The following is a 13,677-nucleotide window of genomic DNA, read 5'->3' on the forward strand; positions in this document are numbered from 1 at the left end:
AAGAGGTTTTCAGTGGTCCTGAATTTATTTTCTTTGCTCTTAAAGTATTATAAGAATTTAATGGCTTTCTTCCAGGTTACTCACTGTTAGGAGAGATACTTTGCATGTAAGGATGCAAAGCATATTTTCGTTACACTTATCTCTGTTTCGAGGTTTATCGGGCCCTTATATTACTGTTAGCTTAAAATGAACAGTTATTAAATTACTGTTAGCTTAAAATATTACACCTAACCTGTAGAGTTAGTGTGGCTAAGTACACCAAGGATGTTTTGATTTTCTAAGAGCTAGATATGTTTGTGGATACTGCTTTTACTTAAAAATTTAAAAAATTTCCTGATTTATAAAAGGAAGGCGTTGGAAATTTCAGTGGAATATAGAATAGTCAAGGATGGGAGGATAATGAGTTATGGTAAAAGGAGAGAAAAAAGGCTTAGAGAACAGATAATTTATTTTTGGTATATTAAAGAAGCATTTCCCAGTTTTTCAATCTCATTCTCACCAAGAAGGCAATCAAATCAATTTTAGGAGTTGATGAGACATTTATAAATAAAACACTGTCTATTATAAATATAAGTGGTGCTCACTATAAAATCAACAGACTTAGAAATGATCCAGAAATGTACTGCCCTTAGCTGTAGGCTCCTCTGAAGTAGGAACTGTTTAAGGACCTCAGCAGGGTTACAAACTGGAGAAAAGTAAAAATCTAGATGGAGAAATAATTCTGGATTTTAACCTCGGTAAGAGATTCCCAGCCAAAACTGACTTGCCTCCATAGTCATCCAGGTGAAGCAAAATATCTTCCCTTACATTACTTTATTTTATTTCCTCTTCAGCTTTTTATCCTGTTTAGCAATTCTTTGAGCTTTCAGCATCTTGATTTAAAATGCCAGTGATTTCTGATGGTGTAAGTAGTTTAGTCACTCATATATTAGCATGACTTAGTTGAATCAGATTCTTTTGTCTTAAGAATCTGATCAGCAGTACTGAGAGAATTATAGCTTTTATAGGGTCATTATTTTTTAAATTGTGATGAGAGAAGATATTTAATTTTGGAACATGGAAAACTGTAGGGGTAAAAAGGTTTGGGTAGAATTGCTCTGATACATTTGAGGGTAGACTGGGACATTTGCTGCCTGGAGACCTGAAAAGAGGGCATACTAGTGATTGGGAAGAGAGTAAAGAAACAGCGTGGAAAGATACCAAAGGCAGGTTTTTGCCCATTTCAAACTTTAGCTGAAAATATGCCCTTTTTGTCTTCTGTCTCCTGCTTTGCGTAGCTTTTTCCCGTAAGACTCCAAACTTGGCTTAGTGACACTTAGGGGAGTTCATCTACGTTATGGGTGAGAAAGTTTCTGTAGGCCAGCCTCTGAAGGACTTGATATTAATACCATTGTTTCTAACGGAGAAGATGTGTTCTGCCTTTCTTGTGATTTATAAGTAGATATTTGGAATATAGCTAGTCTGAACTGCCTGTCACTTTATAATACTGGTAATCATAAAACAGTATACTTTGCCTTTAGGGTTGGCCTCTTCTAGCTGTAGCAGTTTAGCATACTGTCAAAGGTCTTTTCCTTGGGTGCTCTGACATGTGTTGCTGGTTCAATTCCTGGGATCTTGAACAGATACTCTTTTACACTGATGCTTTAGAGATGAGGTTGCAGGTGTGACTAGGAACAGCATGTACTGTATTTAGACCATCAGTTCTGGTTCCATTGATGACTTGAGTGGACTTAAGCAAATAATTAAACCTGCCTGGGACTGAGTTTTCCTTTTTTCAAAACCAAAGTAATAGTTACCTCATTTTTCTTTCAATTTGGGAATATTAAATGAAATAAAGTTATCAAAAAGTTTGAAAAGTATAAAGCACAATGTAAATAGTTATTTCTAATAGTAATATAATATAGAGAAGATGTTTTAAGCTGTGTTAGTTTTTTTTCTTTTTTTCTGAGTGATGTTCATATTCTATATCTGAAGGGTTTTGTATACTTTTTCTCTTAATGGAAAGTGAGAAATGTATATCTTCTTGAGCATCCAAATAAGAAAGTTGAAATCATGTTTGTTTAGATAAATTAACTTTGAAGATTCCTTGGAAGAACCTTTATGGTGAAGCTGTTGTTGCAACTCTAGAGGGATTATACCTGCTTGTTGTCCCAGGAGCAAGTAAGTTATTTTAGATTATAACCATTCAGTAAAGTCATAGTAAAATTTAGATTGTTACTTTGGTTAAATATTTTAATATGTTTAGTAAAACAGAACATAATTTAAATAAACTAATGATACTCATATATGTACACACATACATGCATTTTGCATGTACATATATAGCCACATTTTATATGAAATATTTTATACTGTTGTTGAAAAGAATAAGTTCAGCCATTTGTGAAATTTATTCTATTCTCTGTGAATAATTATTTTACAACTAAGTCTTCTGTTGAGATGCATTAGACAGATTTACTTTTGAGAATGAAAGTAAATAAATTTTTAAAAATGTACTGTCATGTTAATCTACAGATTGGAAAATTTTTTTTCCCATTTTGTTGCTTCTGATTTTGAGTGAATGTTCTTTCAAAAGCATGTATAAAGTAGGTAATTTTCTCATTGTACATTATAGTATTTTAATTTTTAATGACTTTTAAAGTAGTGATGTTTTTAAAAGTAATATCATTCATTATTAATGTTTTTTTCAGTTTGAGATCAATATAATGTTAAGAAAAGTTTAGATATATTAGGGAAAAGTTACTTGTATCAATCATAAAAGACAATTTTTATTTTTATATTTTGTTTTCCAGTCTTTACTGTATAAAATCATACTTGATTTAACATAGCATTTATCACGTTATATATGTAACATGGATCCGGCTTCTTTACTTAGTGTGTGTATATATATTTTTTCCAAACTTTACTCATTTTTAATTGAAGGAAAATTGCTTCACAGTATTGTGTTGGCCCCTGCCATACATGAGCATGAGTCAGCCATAGGTATACCTCTGTCCCCTCCCCTTTTAACCTCTTTCCCACCTCCCACCCCTCTAGGTTGTTACAGAGTGCTGGTATGAGTTCCCTGAGCCACACAGCAAATTCCCATTGGTTATCTATTTTACACATGGTGGTGTGTCTGCTTCCATGTTACTCTCTCTGTTCATCCCACCCTCTGCTTTCCCCTACCCTCATCTATAGGTCTGTTCTCTATGCCTGCATATCCACTGTTGCTCTGAAAATAGGTTCATCAGTACCATCTTTCTAGATTTCATATATATGTATTAATATAAGGTATTTGTTTTTCTCTTTCTGACTTACTTCCCTCTGTATAATAGGCCCTAGGTTCATCCATCTCATTAGAACCAACTCAAATGTGTTCCTTTTTATGGCTGAGTAATATTCACTGTATTTATGTACCATAGCTTCTTTATCCGTTCATCTGAGGATGGACATCTAGGTTGCTTCCCTGTCCTAGCTAAATAGTGCTGTAGTGAACATTGGGGTGCATGTTCCTTTTTCAATTTTGTTTCCTCAGGGTATATGCCAAGCAGTGGGTTTGCTGGGTTATATTGTAGTTCTACTCCCAGTTCTTTTGAGGCATCTCCTAGTGTCTTGCATAGTGGCTGTATCAGTTTACATTCCCACCAACAGTGCAAAAGGGTTATTTTTGATAAAATATGGAAACCACAGTTTCCATGGTGATAGTGACAATTTTGAAAGGCTATATGATATTTTATTATGGACTGCCAACTGGTTTTTGCTGTTACAGTGAGCATTATAAACTCATCCTTCTTATAGATATCTTTCTCATTTTGTGTTTTTTCCTTAGGTACATGATATGAAATGAGATTACTAAATTAAAAGGATATGATTTTATGTATTTTATGATTGTTGATACATATTCTTGAATTTCTTTCTCAGGGTCTTTTTTTAAATCAATCTTACATTGATACCAGCTGATATTGGATATTACATGTTTTTTGTACTCAAAATTTTACCACTCAGATATAATAACTGGAAATTTTTTGATATATTTTCTGCCTTCTCTTTGTTTTTCCCTTTTCCCTTCCTACTCACCCTTTTCCCCAATCATCCTTTTTCCTGTATTCTTTCTCCCTTTAGTTCCTTTCCTTCCTTTCTTTTCCTTTTGATGTGAACTTTGTAAGTAGATAAGAATCATTTATGTAAACTTTTTATAAAATCAATCCAAAAAATATAAATGTTTTTTGCTTAAAAAATTACCTGTTACACATACACACAATATTATAATGAGGCTGAACTTCTCTTATTTATTTATTATTGCCTTTCTTGATGTGTGAATTAACTACATATATTTTTAGGTATTAAATATGATGCTGAAAAGGAAGAAAAATCCTTGCAAGATATTAAACAGAGAGAGTTATCCCGAATTGAAGAAGCCCTTCAAAAAGCAGCAGAGAAAGGTACAATATGTTTATGTTTTAGGTAAATATACATATACCTATGTTTTAGATACATTTAATACTCTGTAAAGAGGATTCTTTCATAAGCCTTCATAAGCTATTGTTCTAAAGAATCTTCCTTTAATGTCATATCTCATAATATCGATTGTAAAGATTTTAATGACTCACGTTTAGGAATCATTGCCTTTGTGATTATTTTATCTCACTGCCAGTTAAATTTTTTAACTTTTCTTAAGCAGTCATTTCTACTATGCTACTTTATGGTGACTTCCCAAATTCTTTGAGTTCTTGTAATCCTCTTTGTTTTTGCCAAAGGTTAATGGTTTCTTTGTCTGCATTTTCACCTGTGTTGTTGAAAGATAAAGTTCAGCATATTAATATAGTGAAGTAATGTTTAGAAGAAATGGTGCTGTAATTCTTTTCCTTGCTGTATCTTTTCATATTGTACAGGATATTTTTTAAAAATTGGTTTTTCAGATTTCAACATTTTAACATCTTAAGTTTTTATATTTTGTTTTTATCTAAAAATAAATCTGGTTACTATTTTAATTTGGTTTATGGAGCAAGAATAAGGATAGGATAAAACAGAATGGTCTGTAGGATGGTGAGTTGAAGGCATTTCCAAGCCTTTCCAAGTTTGTTTTTCTCTTTCAAGTCAAATCATACTCTGATTGCCAATTGGGGTATGAGAATTAATAGCATTTTACATCATTTTTGCATCATTTGGTAGCATGTTTATGTATTTCTATGATGGAAGAAGATAGTACTAGAAATGCCTAAGGCATTTCTTGTTGATCTCTCTTAAAAGATATGGCCAATATTAGAAATGATAGAAATTATATTTAGATATTATAATAAGATGTTTAAGCTGATATTTAATTAAATCAAGAGAGAAATCTCTCTTAAAAATAGCTTGTATATTAAAATTCTTTGTCAATGATTCTAATTCTTTTTTCCTTGCGTGTTTTTTCCTTATTCAAAATTACTGATTCTTTTACAGAAAAGTACTAAAATATTTCAGATACAGAGGCTGTTTTAATGGTAGAAAATTTTAAAAGTCTAAACATTTTTTCCTTTCTCTCTTCATATTTAACCATATCTTATGTTTCTGCTGAAACTCAAGGATCTGTATTTCCGTGAAAACAGTTTTCTTAATTTCTGTCACTTTTATGTGCCAAACAAAGCAAAGTGGTCGTGGTTTTGTTTTATGCCAATTCAGTGTGAATATTTCCTTTTATTCAATATTGGTTAATTAGAAATAGTTTTATCAAAATGAGGAAAAAGGCTTAGAGAGCACTAGAATTTAAGTTCTTTCTTAAATCAGTTCAGATTAAATCTGTTAATACACATACATATAGTTACATCATTACATCATATAGTTACATACATTCATCAATCAGTATATTTATATATGCTAGGATATATTGCTGTTTCATGTAATTATATACTTTTAATTTATAACATATATAATTAAGTTATATTTTCCCTCTTGAGAAACAAACCCCAAACTCATTTTTTTCTTTTTTTTGGTGTAGCAATAACTGTGATTGCTTTCACAATATTTTAGTGTTTCCAGTGAACTATAAGAGAAAGCATAGTGTATACTCTCTCCGTTTTAGTAGTTGACAGCTTAATCAGCAAAATGATAATTTGCTATACATTTTGTATTAAGTGCTTGTGAATTTTGACTACTGGATTGTTAATACTTAGGAAACTTATTTTTGGGTCTCACAGAGAGACTGTTAAGGATGATTTGATAAATCTATAGAGGATCAACATCTGTAGTACTAAGCTTGTATTAATGGGGCTGTTAGGCTTATAAATAATCATTATATTGTAGCTCCTTGGATAATAAGTTTAGTTTTTGTTAGGATAGAACTAAGATTTAGAAATTGAAACTCAGTTTCATTAACATTATTATATTAGGTTTGTCAACAAAGTGCTCTAAGTATAAAAGAGATAAATTCAGAAGTTGGGAAATATGTTGACAGAGATTTTTTTTCTCAATTATTAAGAAATACATTTAGTCATTTTGACTGCATGTAAGTACTTTCTCTAGTTTATATGAATATAGACCCTGTCTTCATATAATGTTGTTCATGTGAATGGTTAAAGACAACCCTGGCCTTGATGTGCTTTCCATTTCACCATTTTTAATTAACAGTTTTGACTTGATTACTAGACTTTATTTTTTATACTTATTATTTTCCCACTTATTTCTTGATTTTGAAAGCACAAAAGCCCTATCGCTTATGTATGGAGACTCAGGTAAGGAGAGGAAATGATTTAACTATAAACAGCAGTTGATAAAAATGAAAATAGAGTCTTTAGTCTGCTCTGCTTTAAAGATGTACTTTTTTACTCAGTTTGTTTCATTTGCTAAAATAGAGTGCCTGCCCACTATTATGTGGGAAAAAAAGAAAATTGAAATGTAAGTTCATTTCTAGAGAGTTTGGTTAACTGTAAAAATAAGCTTCTTGATATTTTTCTTCTTTTATTTCATTGTAGTAAATTTATTTTCTTGGAAAGGCAATTGTAAAGTAAAGGGTAATAGTAAAGTCAAAAGATTTTCAAATGCTTTATAGATTCTATATTTTAAAATATTAAATATTAATTTATCAAACACTCTTAAAATTTTAGAGTTAACGTTGACTCTGAAATCAAACATTTTTTCCAAAAAGACTCATGAAAAATGTCAGTTTCTTGTTTCACCCTTCTCTACCCTTTCGACTCATTCCTGAGAGGGAGCCATCATTTTAGAAATATAAGCATTCTGTGGTTGTCTAATTTATTAGTGTAAGGCACTATCTTGTATTTCCTGTGACAGTAGTCAAGGAATTTACCTCTCTTACCATCTTCCTTCATCCTTAATTCCTCTTTCTATCTTCTCATAATACGGCTATATCATAATTTTTGGCCAATTATGAGTCAAAATTTACATTACTGTGACAAAATAATTACTGTTTACTGGATGGGTCAGATAATATACTGTGATTTCATTTCCTCTGAACCAGCCTTTTGTTTTTCTTTCTTAAATTTGTAAATGCTTCTTTCCTTCCATTTAAATTTACCTTAAATGCTTTTGTGTGTTACATGAAACCTATCAATCATACGGCTATCAATGTTATTTTCCAATTGCCCAAACGCATCTCTTGTCCTTTCCCTCTCCCCCTTTCCCTCTTGAAGAGCAGTTTTTTTGGTTGTGTGTTTTTTGTTTTGTTTTGTTTTGTTTTAGTTCTGCTGTATAATTGTCATCCTAGAACTGATCTTCACTGCTCTTCTGTTTTTTATTCATTGAGTCCCTTGCCTTTTGTTGTTAGTTTGTTCCTTTGTTTAGCTGAAGCATTTCTGATAGCTTTTAAGAAAGGATATACTGGATATAATTTTTAAGATCCTTGCAAGTCTGAAAGTTTTGTAATTTACTTCCACACTTGTTTGAATTGGCTGGGGATAGAATATTGCGTTTAAAGTGAGAATTTTAAGGGTAAAAATCTTTTAACTTCCAGGTACTTTTGAGAAGTCTGCTGCCAGTCCGTTCAACACATTGTTGGAAGCACAAAAATTAGAAAATTCCTGTAGCCTCCTGTCAGAGACCTCATGTTTAGTAATAGGCAGGAGAGGATGTTGAGTCTCATTAGTGAGATATAGTTAGAGTATTGCAGAAGTTCATAAACGGCTTATCATGTTCAGTCAAGAGATCAGGGCGGACACTCTGAAGGTCTGTATTTCAGCTGAGTGTGCAGAAGGGAGAGAGGGCATTCTAGGTTAAGGCAATAGTGAAATGAAAAAGTGTAGAGTATGTATGGGGAGCTGCTAAGAATTTGGGACTTTGATAGTGTAGCTGGAGAGGAGTTGGAAAGCTAAGTTTATATCAGTTTTGAGAAATTTGAATACCATGATGGTGATGGTGATAATGATAGCAGCTAACATTTATTGAGAATTTACTATTTATGGGTCACTCTTCAAAGTGGTTAATATCAACTGACTCATCTAATAGTCATAATTCTATGATATAAAGGCTTTTATTGTTCCCATTTTATAGTTGAGAAAGCTGGAAGTTAAAAGCTTGTTCTAGGTTATGCTGTTAGAAAATGATAGAGCTAGAATTTGAACTCAGTCTGGTTTTTGACTCTGCGTTATGGTGGACTTTGATAGTTATGGTGGACTTTGATAGTCAGTGAGAAAGTTAGTAAGTTACTTTTTCTTTAAATGTCAATGTATGACAAAACCCACTGCAGTGTTGTGAAGTAATTAGCCTCCAACTAATAAAAATAAATGAAAAAAAAAAATCTGGAGAGGAATGTGATTGATCATGGCTGTGTTTTAGGTAGTGGTACCTAAGCTGGATTTGGGGAGCAAAATGGAAGATGGTGTGCTTCCTAACCATAACTAACAAGAATGAATAGAAAGGATTCAGGCAGTGTGTCTTGAAGGGAACATGATACTAAAATAAGATGAATTCATTTCAGCTAACCCTAAAATTAGCATAAATATTGCAGCGATGTTTCATTCTGAAAATGAACAAATGGTGGGCAGAAGGGGAACCAAAATAGCAGATTTTTGCTCTCTTTGAAAATTGGGTAAATCAGTGAGACATTAGCCATAATTGGTGTTTGTCTGTTTTGCTTAACTTGAAAGTATTAATTGTTATAATTTTAATTATTAAGAGTTTTTGTTTTAATGTATGAAAACAAAGCTTGTGTGTTGAAAGAATGGAAATGGTGTCACTTGAGAATATTTCTGTAGAAGTAAGTTGTTTTAGTGTCACTGCATTTTACTTATTCTGTTACATGATGTCTAATTCTTTGAACTAAGTTCAGACATATTTTACATGTGAAATTAAGGATGTCTTAAAATGCTTTGCATTTTGGTTATTGCTGCCGTGCGGATGCAGGCGCACATTCAGGGGAGTTCATATATGGCTTGGAAAACTTTGTTTACAAGGACATCAAGCCTGGTGGGTATGCATGGTTAATTATACTGAGCTACATACAAAATTATATTCTTATCCATGCTTGTGCTTTTAATGGAGTTTATATGGTGTGTCATCCTTTTATAAAATATGGAAATGTAATTCATGTTTTTCCTCTTCACTGTCATTTTCTCTCTTCCACCTTCTGCATCCATTTATTCACTCACCAAACGCTTAATGTCTTCTAGTAGGAAGACTATGCTGGATGCTCAGTGTTCATGGGGTGAAACAGACCCAGTCCACTGCCCTTATGCAGTTTACAGTTTGATCTGTGGATAACTTCCAAATCAGGGCTACCTTTTTGACTTTGTTCTATAGTATAGTAGTGTTTCAATTAAACGATTTCTCTTCTGTAGCAGTGGTTTTTAAACTTGTAAAAAGCGATAAAATGGAACCTTTTTTTTTTTGAGTGAGACTTTATTTAGGACCTTGATAAAAGATGTTTCCCTGCCTTGCTTCTCCTGTCCTGCCTGATTTGCTTCACCTGTATAGTAGCTGTGACAGCAAGTGCAGGCTACTCTCCTGGGCAGCCTCACAAAAAAGGCAGATCTGAAGGCTGACCGCTTTAGGATTCACAGCAGGATTTTTTGGTATCTTAGGAAGTTTACCAAACACATTAAAATAATAATAATTTCTAGTATTTTAAGCAGTAATTTTATTTAACTTTATTTTCTATAATTTTTTAGGAACTTGTTGTATTAGTCACACTTAAAATTTGTTTTGATTAAATGACAAGCAAGTGGCATCTCTGTCTCAAGATACAAACAACAATAAGCATTATGCTAGAATTACTTTTGCTGCTAGAAACTTCTTTAATTTTTAGGTTCATTATGACAAGTGGAAGAATGAGTTGCATGGCAAATTTCATAGCATGAATGAAGTTACCCTGAAAGGAGTTTCTCTGAACAAATCTGCCCCTCGAGTAAGAGTGACTGACTCTTTGCCTTAGAGTCACTTTGTTTAATATAAAAGATAACATGCTTCACTGTCCAATTTTGTAGGTTTTAATTGAACCAACTTTCTATAGTCTGCCAGGGGCAGTGTTTTCTGATCTTACTAGGTGCAACCTGCCTCCAGGATACAAATGAGTTCTAGTGGCCTATTTAAATATGTAAAAAAATCATTGGGCAGCAGTGCTTAAAAAACAAAACAAAACAGACAGAGGTCACTCTAAAGTAAAACTTCATGATTCAGAGTTTCTTTTTATTCCAAAAATGTGTATTAGCCTGGATTAAAAAAAAAAATAAAAAAACCCCTAAACTTGGCCTAAAATTTGATTCTGAAATGAGAATAGTTAATTTTGTGGCAGATGTCTTTTGTTTACTGCCCAGGACTTAATGTGTTCTTTATAATGCTTTCATTTTTTCAGTTTCTGAGTGTATATTTATTGTTGTTGAGTTGCTCAGTTGTGTCTGATTCTTTGAAAGTGTATATTTACACATTAAAATTTTTTTTTCTGGAGCAATGATTTTCAAAAAGTCGAAACTATTTTCATAATAATTCTGAGACATTATTTTTTTCCCCCGCTGTTTTGACATTGGTACTGATGGTGCAAAAGCAGTGTTGTGTTAGATTGCTGGCTGCCTTAGCATGATTTAAGGCAGTGGCACCAAACTCTACTGCCAGTAGCCATTGTATCGTTCCCTGCCAGTCACTCACAGTAAAAAGCAAAACAGAATGGAAGAAGCACGAGTTTTACTTAAGAAAATCATTGATGAAATAGAAACCATTTAATTTTAATAGATTACAGCTCTCGAGTATATTTGTCATTGTAGTTTTGTGACAAAAGAAGAAGCATACATATTGCACTTCTGACAGGATAATTGTCTCAAGGGAAAATACTTGTGCAGTTGTTTGGGTTTTCAGTGGAACCAGTACTTTTTTCATGGAAAGCCATTTTACTTCAAAGAATGACTGACAGGCTGTTATTACTCAGATTTGGGTGTTTGGTAGACATTTCAACAACACAGCTTTAAGAAAAAAGAACTGACAGTGTTTGTTACCAGCAATAAAATTTGAGCTTTTGAACAAAAATTAGAATTTTGGGGAATTTGTATTTGCCACTTTGAGCTTCACAGCTTCCCATACTCAGAGACTTTTCTGATGAGATTTTTGGTGCTATTAACAATGTGATTTTAAAGTGACTCCACATTTGTAAGATCTGTATAATTCAGTGAAGCAGTATTTCTGTATTATCTAAGTGTGGTAAAATACTATGAATGTATTAAAGTGCACGGTAGACCAGCTTTAATTTAGATGAAAAATTCACTGATAATTTCAGATTCCAAGGTGCAGCTTTAAGAAAGTATCACTAGTTGAGTTTGATGTAATATCCATAATTACATGAAAAGATGTTCATATGCAAAAGATGAAGATGTTCCTCCTGTTTCCTATTACATTTCTGTAATTAGTCAGACTTTCCTCACTTACTTCAATCTAAACAATAGATCCTAAAAGAGCGAAGGCAAGAGCCGTATTTGTATCCAGCAGTCTCCTACTAAACCAGACATTAAGGAGATTTATAAGATTGTAAAACCATATCAATCTTCTCGTTACAAGTTTTTGTTCAGAAAACATAGTTATTTTTCATAAATACATGTTACCTGTGCTATTGCATAGTGGGTTATTTTGTAAGTTAATAACTATTAAAAAGGTTTTCAGTGTTGATTTCCAATGTGGTAAATATCAGTATCTGTAGTTACAACCCACCCTAATGAAAAGCTGGTCAAGGTTCTTGTTTCAAGTGTGTTAAAGGGACCCTAAGACCAAAACATTTGAGAACTGCTTTAGAAAGTGACTGGGGATCATACATTTATTATCGATCAGATTAAATGAAGACTCTGTAGTACTCAGATTAGATTTTGAAACCATTTGAAACATGGTACATCTAACATTGAGATCAAAGACAGAACAAGGTGCTAGGACAAATGTGAAACCAGAAGGATAATAGAAGGTCAGATGAGAAGAGTGTTATTCTAGACTTCAAACCCAGGCAGCTAAACCCTGTCTCCGAAAGTTTTCTGCCTAAGTGGGATGGTTTTCAGGGCTTCTCTGGCTTTCTTAGCTATTTCTTTTCAAATAGTATTTCTCTGAGAACTTTGCTGAATGTTTAATTTGTAAATGAAAAAGATTTAGGGAACCATGACGGTGACAAGAACTCCTGGTAATAGCAAAGTCCAGATTTTGTTACAGGTTTAGTAAATATTTTCTTCTTGAAATTTAGGGTCTTATGCTTAAAATCTAGGACTTGATAATTTGATTCTTAGTTCTTGTAGTGGCAGGATAATTTGCTTTAAAATACCAAGGAAGAACAAATTTAAAATTTCATGCTAAATCTCAGCATCTTCTCTATGACATTAATTGAGCTCGTATAGTTTATTTTAATGTCCAGATGTAGATAATTTTGATTCAGTTGAACAGATAACATATCATATGCTTTGTGCCTAGATTTTATGATAATTTCTTGTCCTGATGAAGGACTCCTCCTGACTAGAAACAAAACAGTTGTGCAGATACTTCAAATACAGCGTATTCATTGCTTAGTAGAAGTCTGTATAAGGTACCAGGATGGATGGCCTTGGAGATTCTTGGAAGAGTTGAAGAAGGCATTGCACAAGCGGTAGTGCTGGACCTGAGATTTGAAAGCCTCCTAGGAATTTACCTGAAGACCTTCAGGGAGAGCAGACTAAGTTCAGGGAATCTGCTACGTGTAGAGGCATTAAGGCGTTAGAAAGTTACAGCTCGTACACATGGAAGTCTGCTCAGTGTTATGTGGCGTCCAGGATGGGAGGGGAATTTAGGGGAGAATGGACACGTGTGTATGTATGGTCATACAACAATTACAACATCGTTAATCAGCTATACCGCAGGACAAATAAAAAAATTTTTTTTTTTTCTTTTAAGTTATAGCTTGTTTTGGAAAGTATCAGTAGTCTTCTTGAAGTGTCCAGTGCAAGGATGAGTGGCAGAAGATAGAACAGGACAAGGAGATAGGGATTGGATCATGAAAGGACCTCTGTGTCATACAGACACTTTCTCATTTTATTTGGCAGGCTACAAAGAGCCTTTAAAAGAATTTTGAGCAGGGATTAACAGGCTGTGAATAGTATTTTAGAAGATGTGAATCTGGTAGTATTAGGTCAGAGGAGGTTAGATCAGAGAAAAGAGTGGAGATCGGAGGAGGGGGAGACCATACAGAGGCTGCCCCAAGAGTGAAGACTGGACTTGGTGTGTAGCAGGCAGTTGAATGTAAAGATTTGTAAGTTGGGTTAGGTAGGTTTG

General features: G+C 33.2%; 1 protein-coding gene across 1 annotated transcript in view; it reads left to right on the plus strand.

Annotated features, from left to right (window-relative positions):
* The window catches only part of VPS13C (vacuolar protein sorting 13 homolog C), a 168,946-nt gene that overhangs the window by 13,894 nt on the left and 141,375 nt on the right, over positions 1-13,677 (plus strand). Inside the window, exons 4-5 of the mRNA XM_065941879.1 lie at positions 2,065-2,160; positions 4,323-4,424. Coding sequence (XP_065797951.1) covers positions 2,065-2,160; positions 4,323-4,424 — 198 coding nt within the window. The remainder of the gene's footprint in view (positions 1-2,064; positions 2,161-4,322; positions 4,425-13,677) is intronic.

The sequence above is a fragment of the Muntiacus reevesi genome, chromosome 7 (assembly GCF_963930625.1).
Source record: "Muntiacus reevesi chromosome 7, mMunRee1.1, whole genome shotgun sequence".
Classification (NCBI taxonomy): Eukaryota; Metazoa; Chordata; class Mammalia; order Artiodactyla; family Cervidae; genus Muntiacus; species Muntiacus reevesi.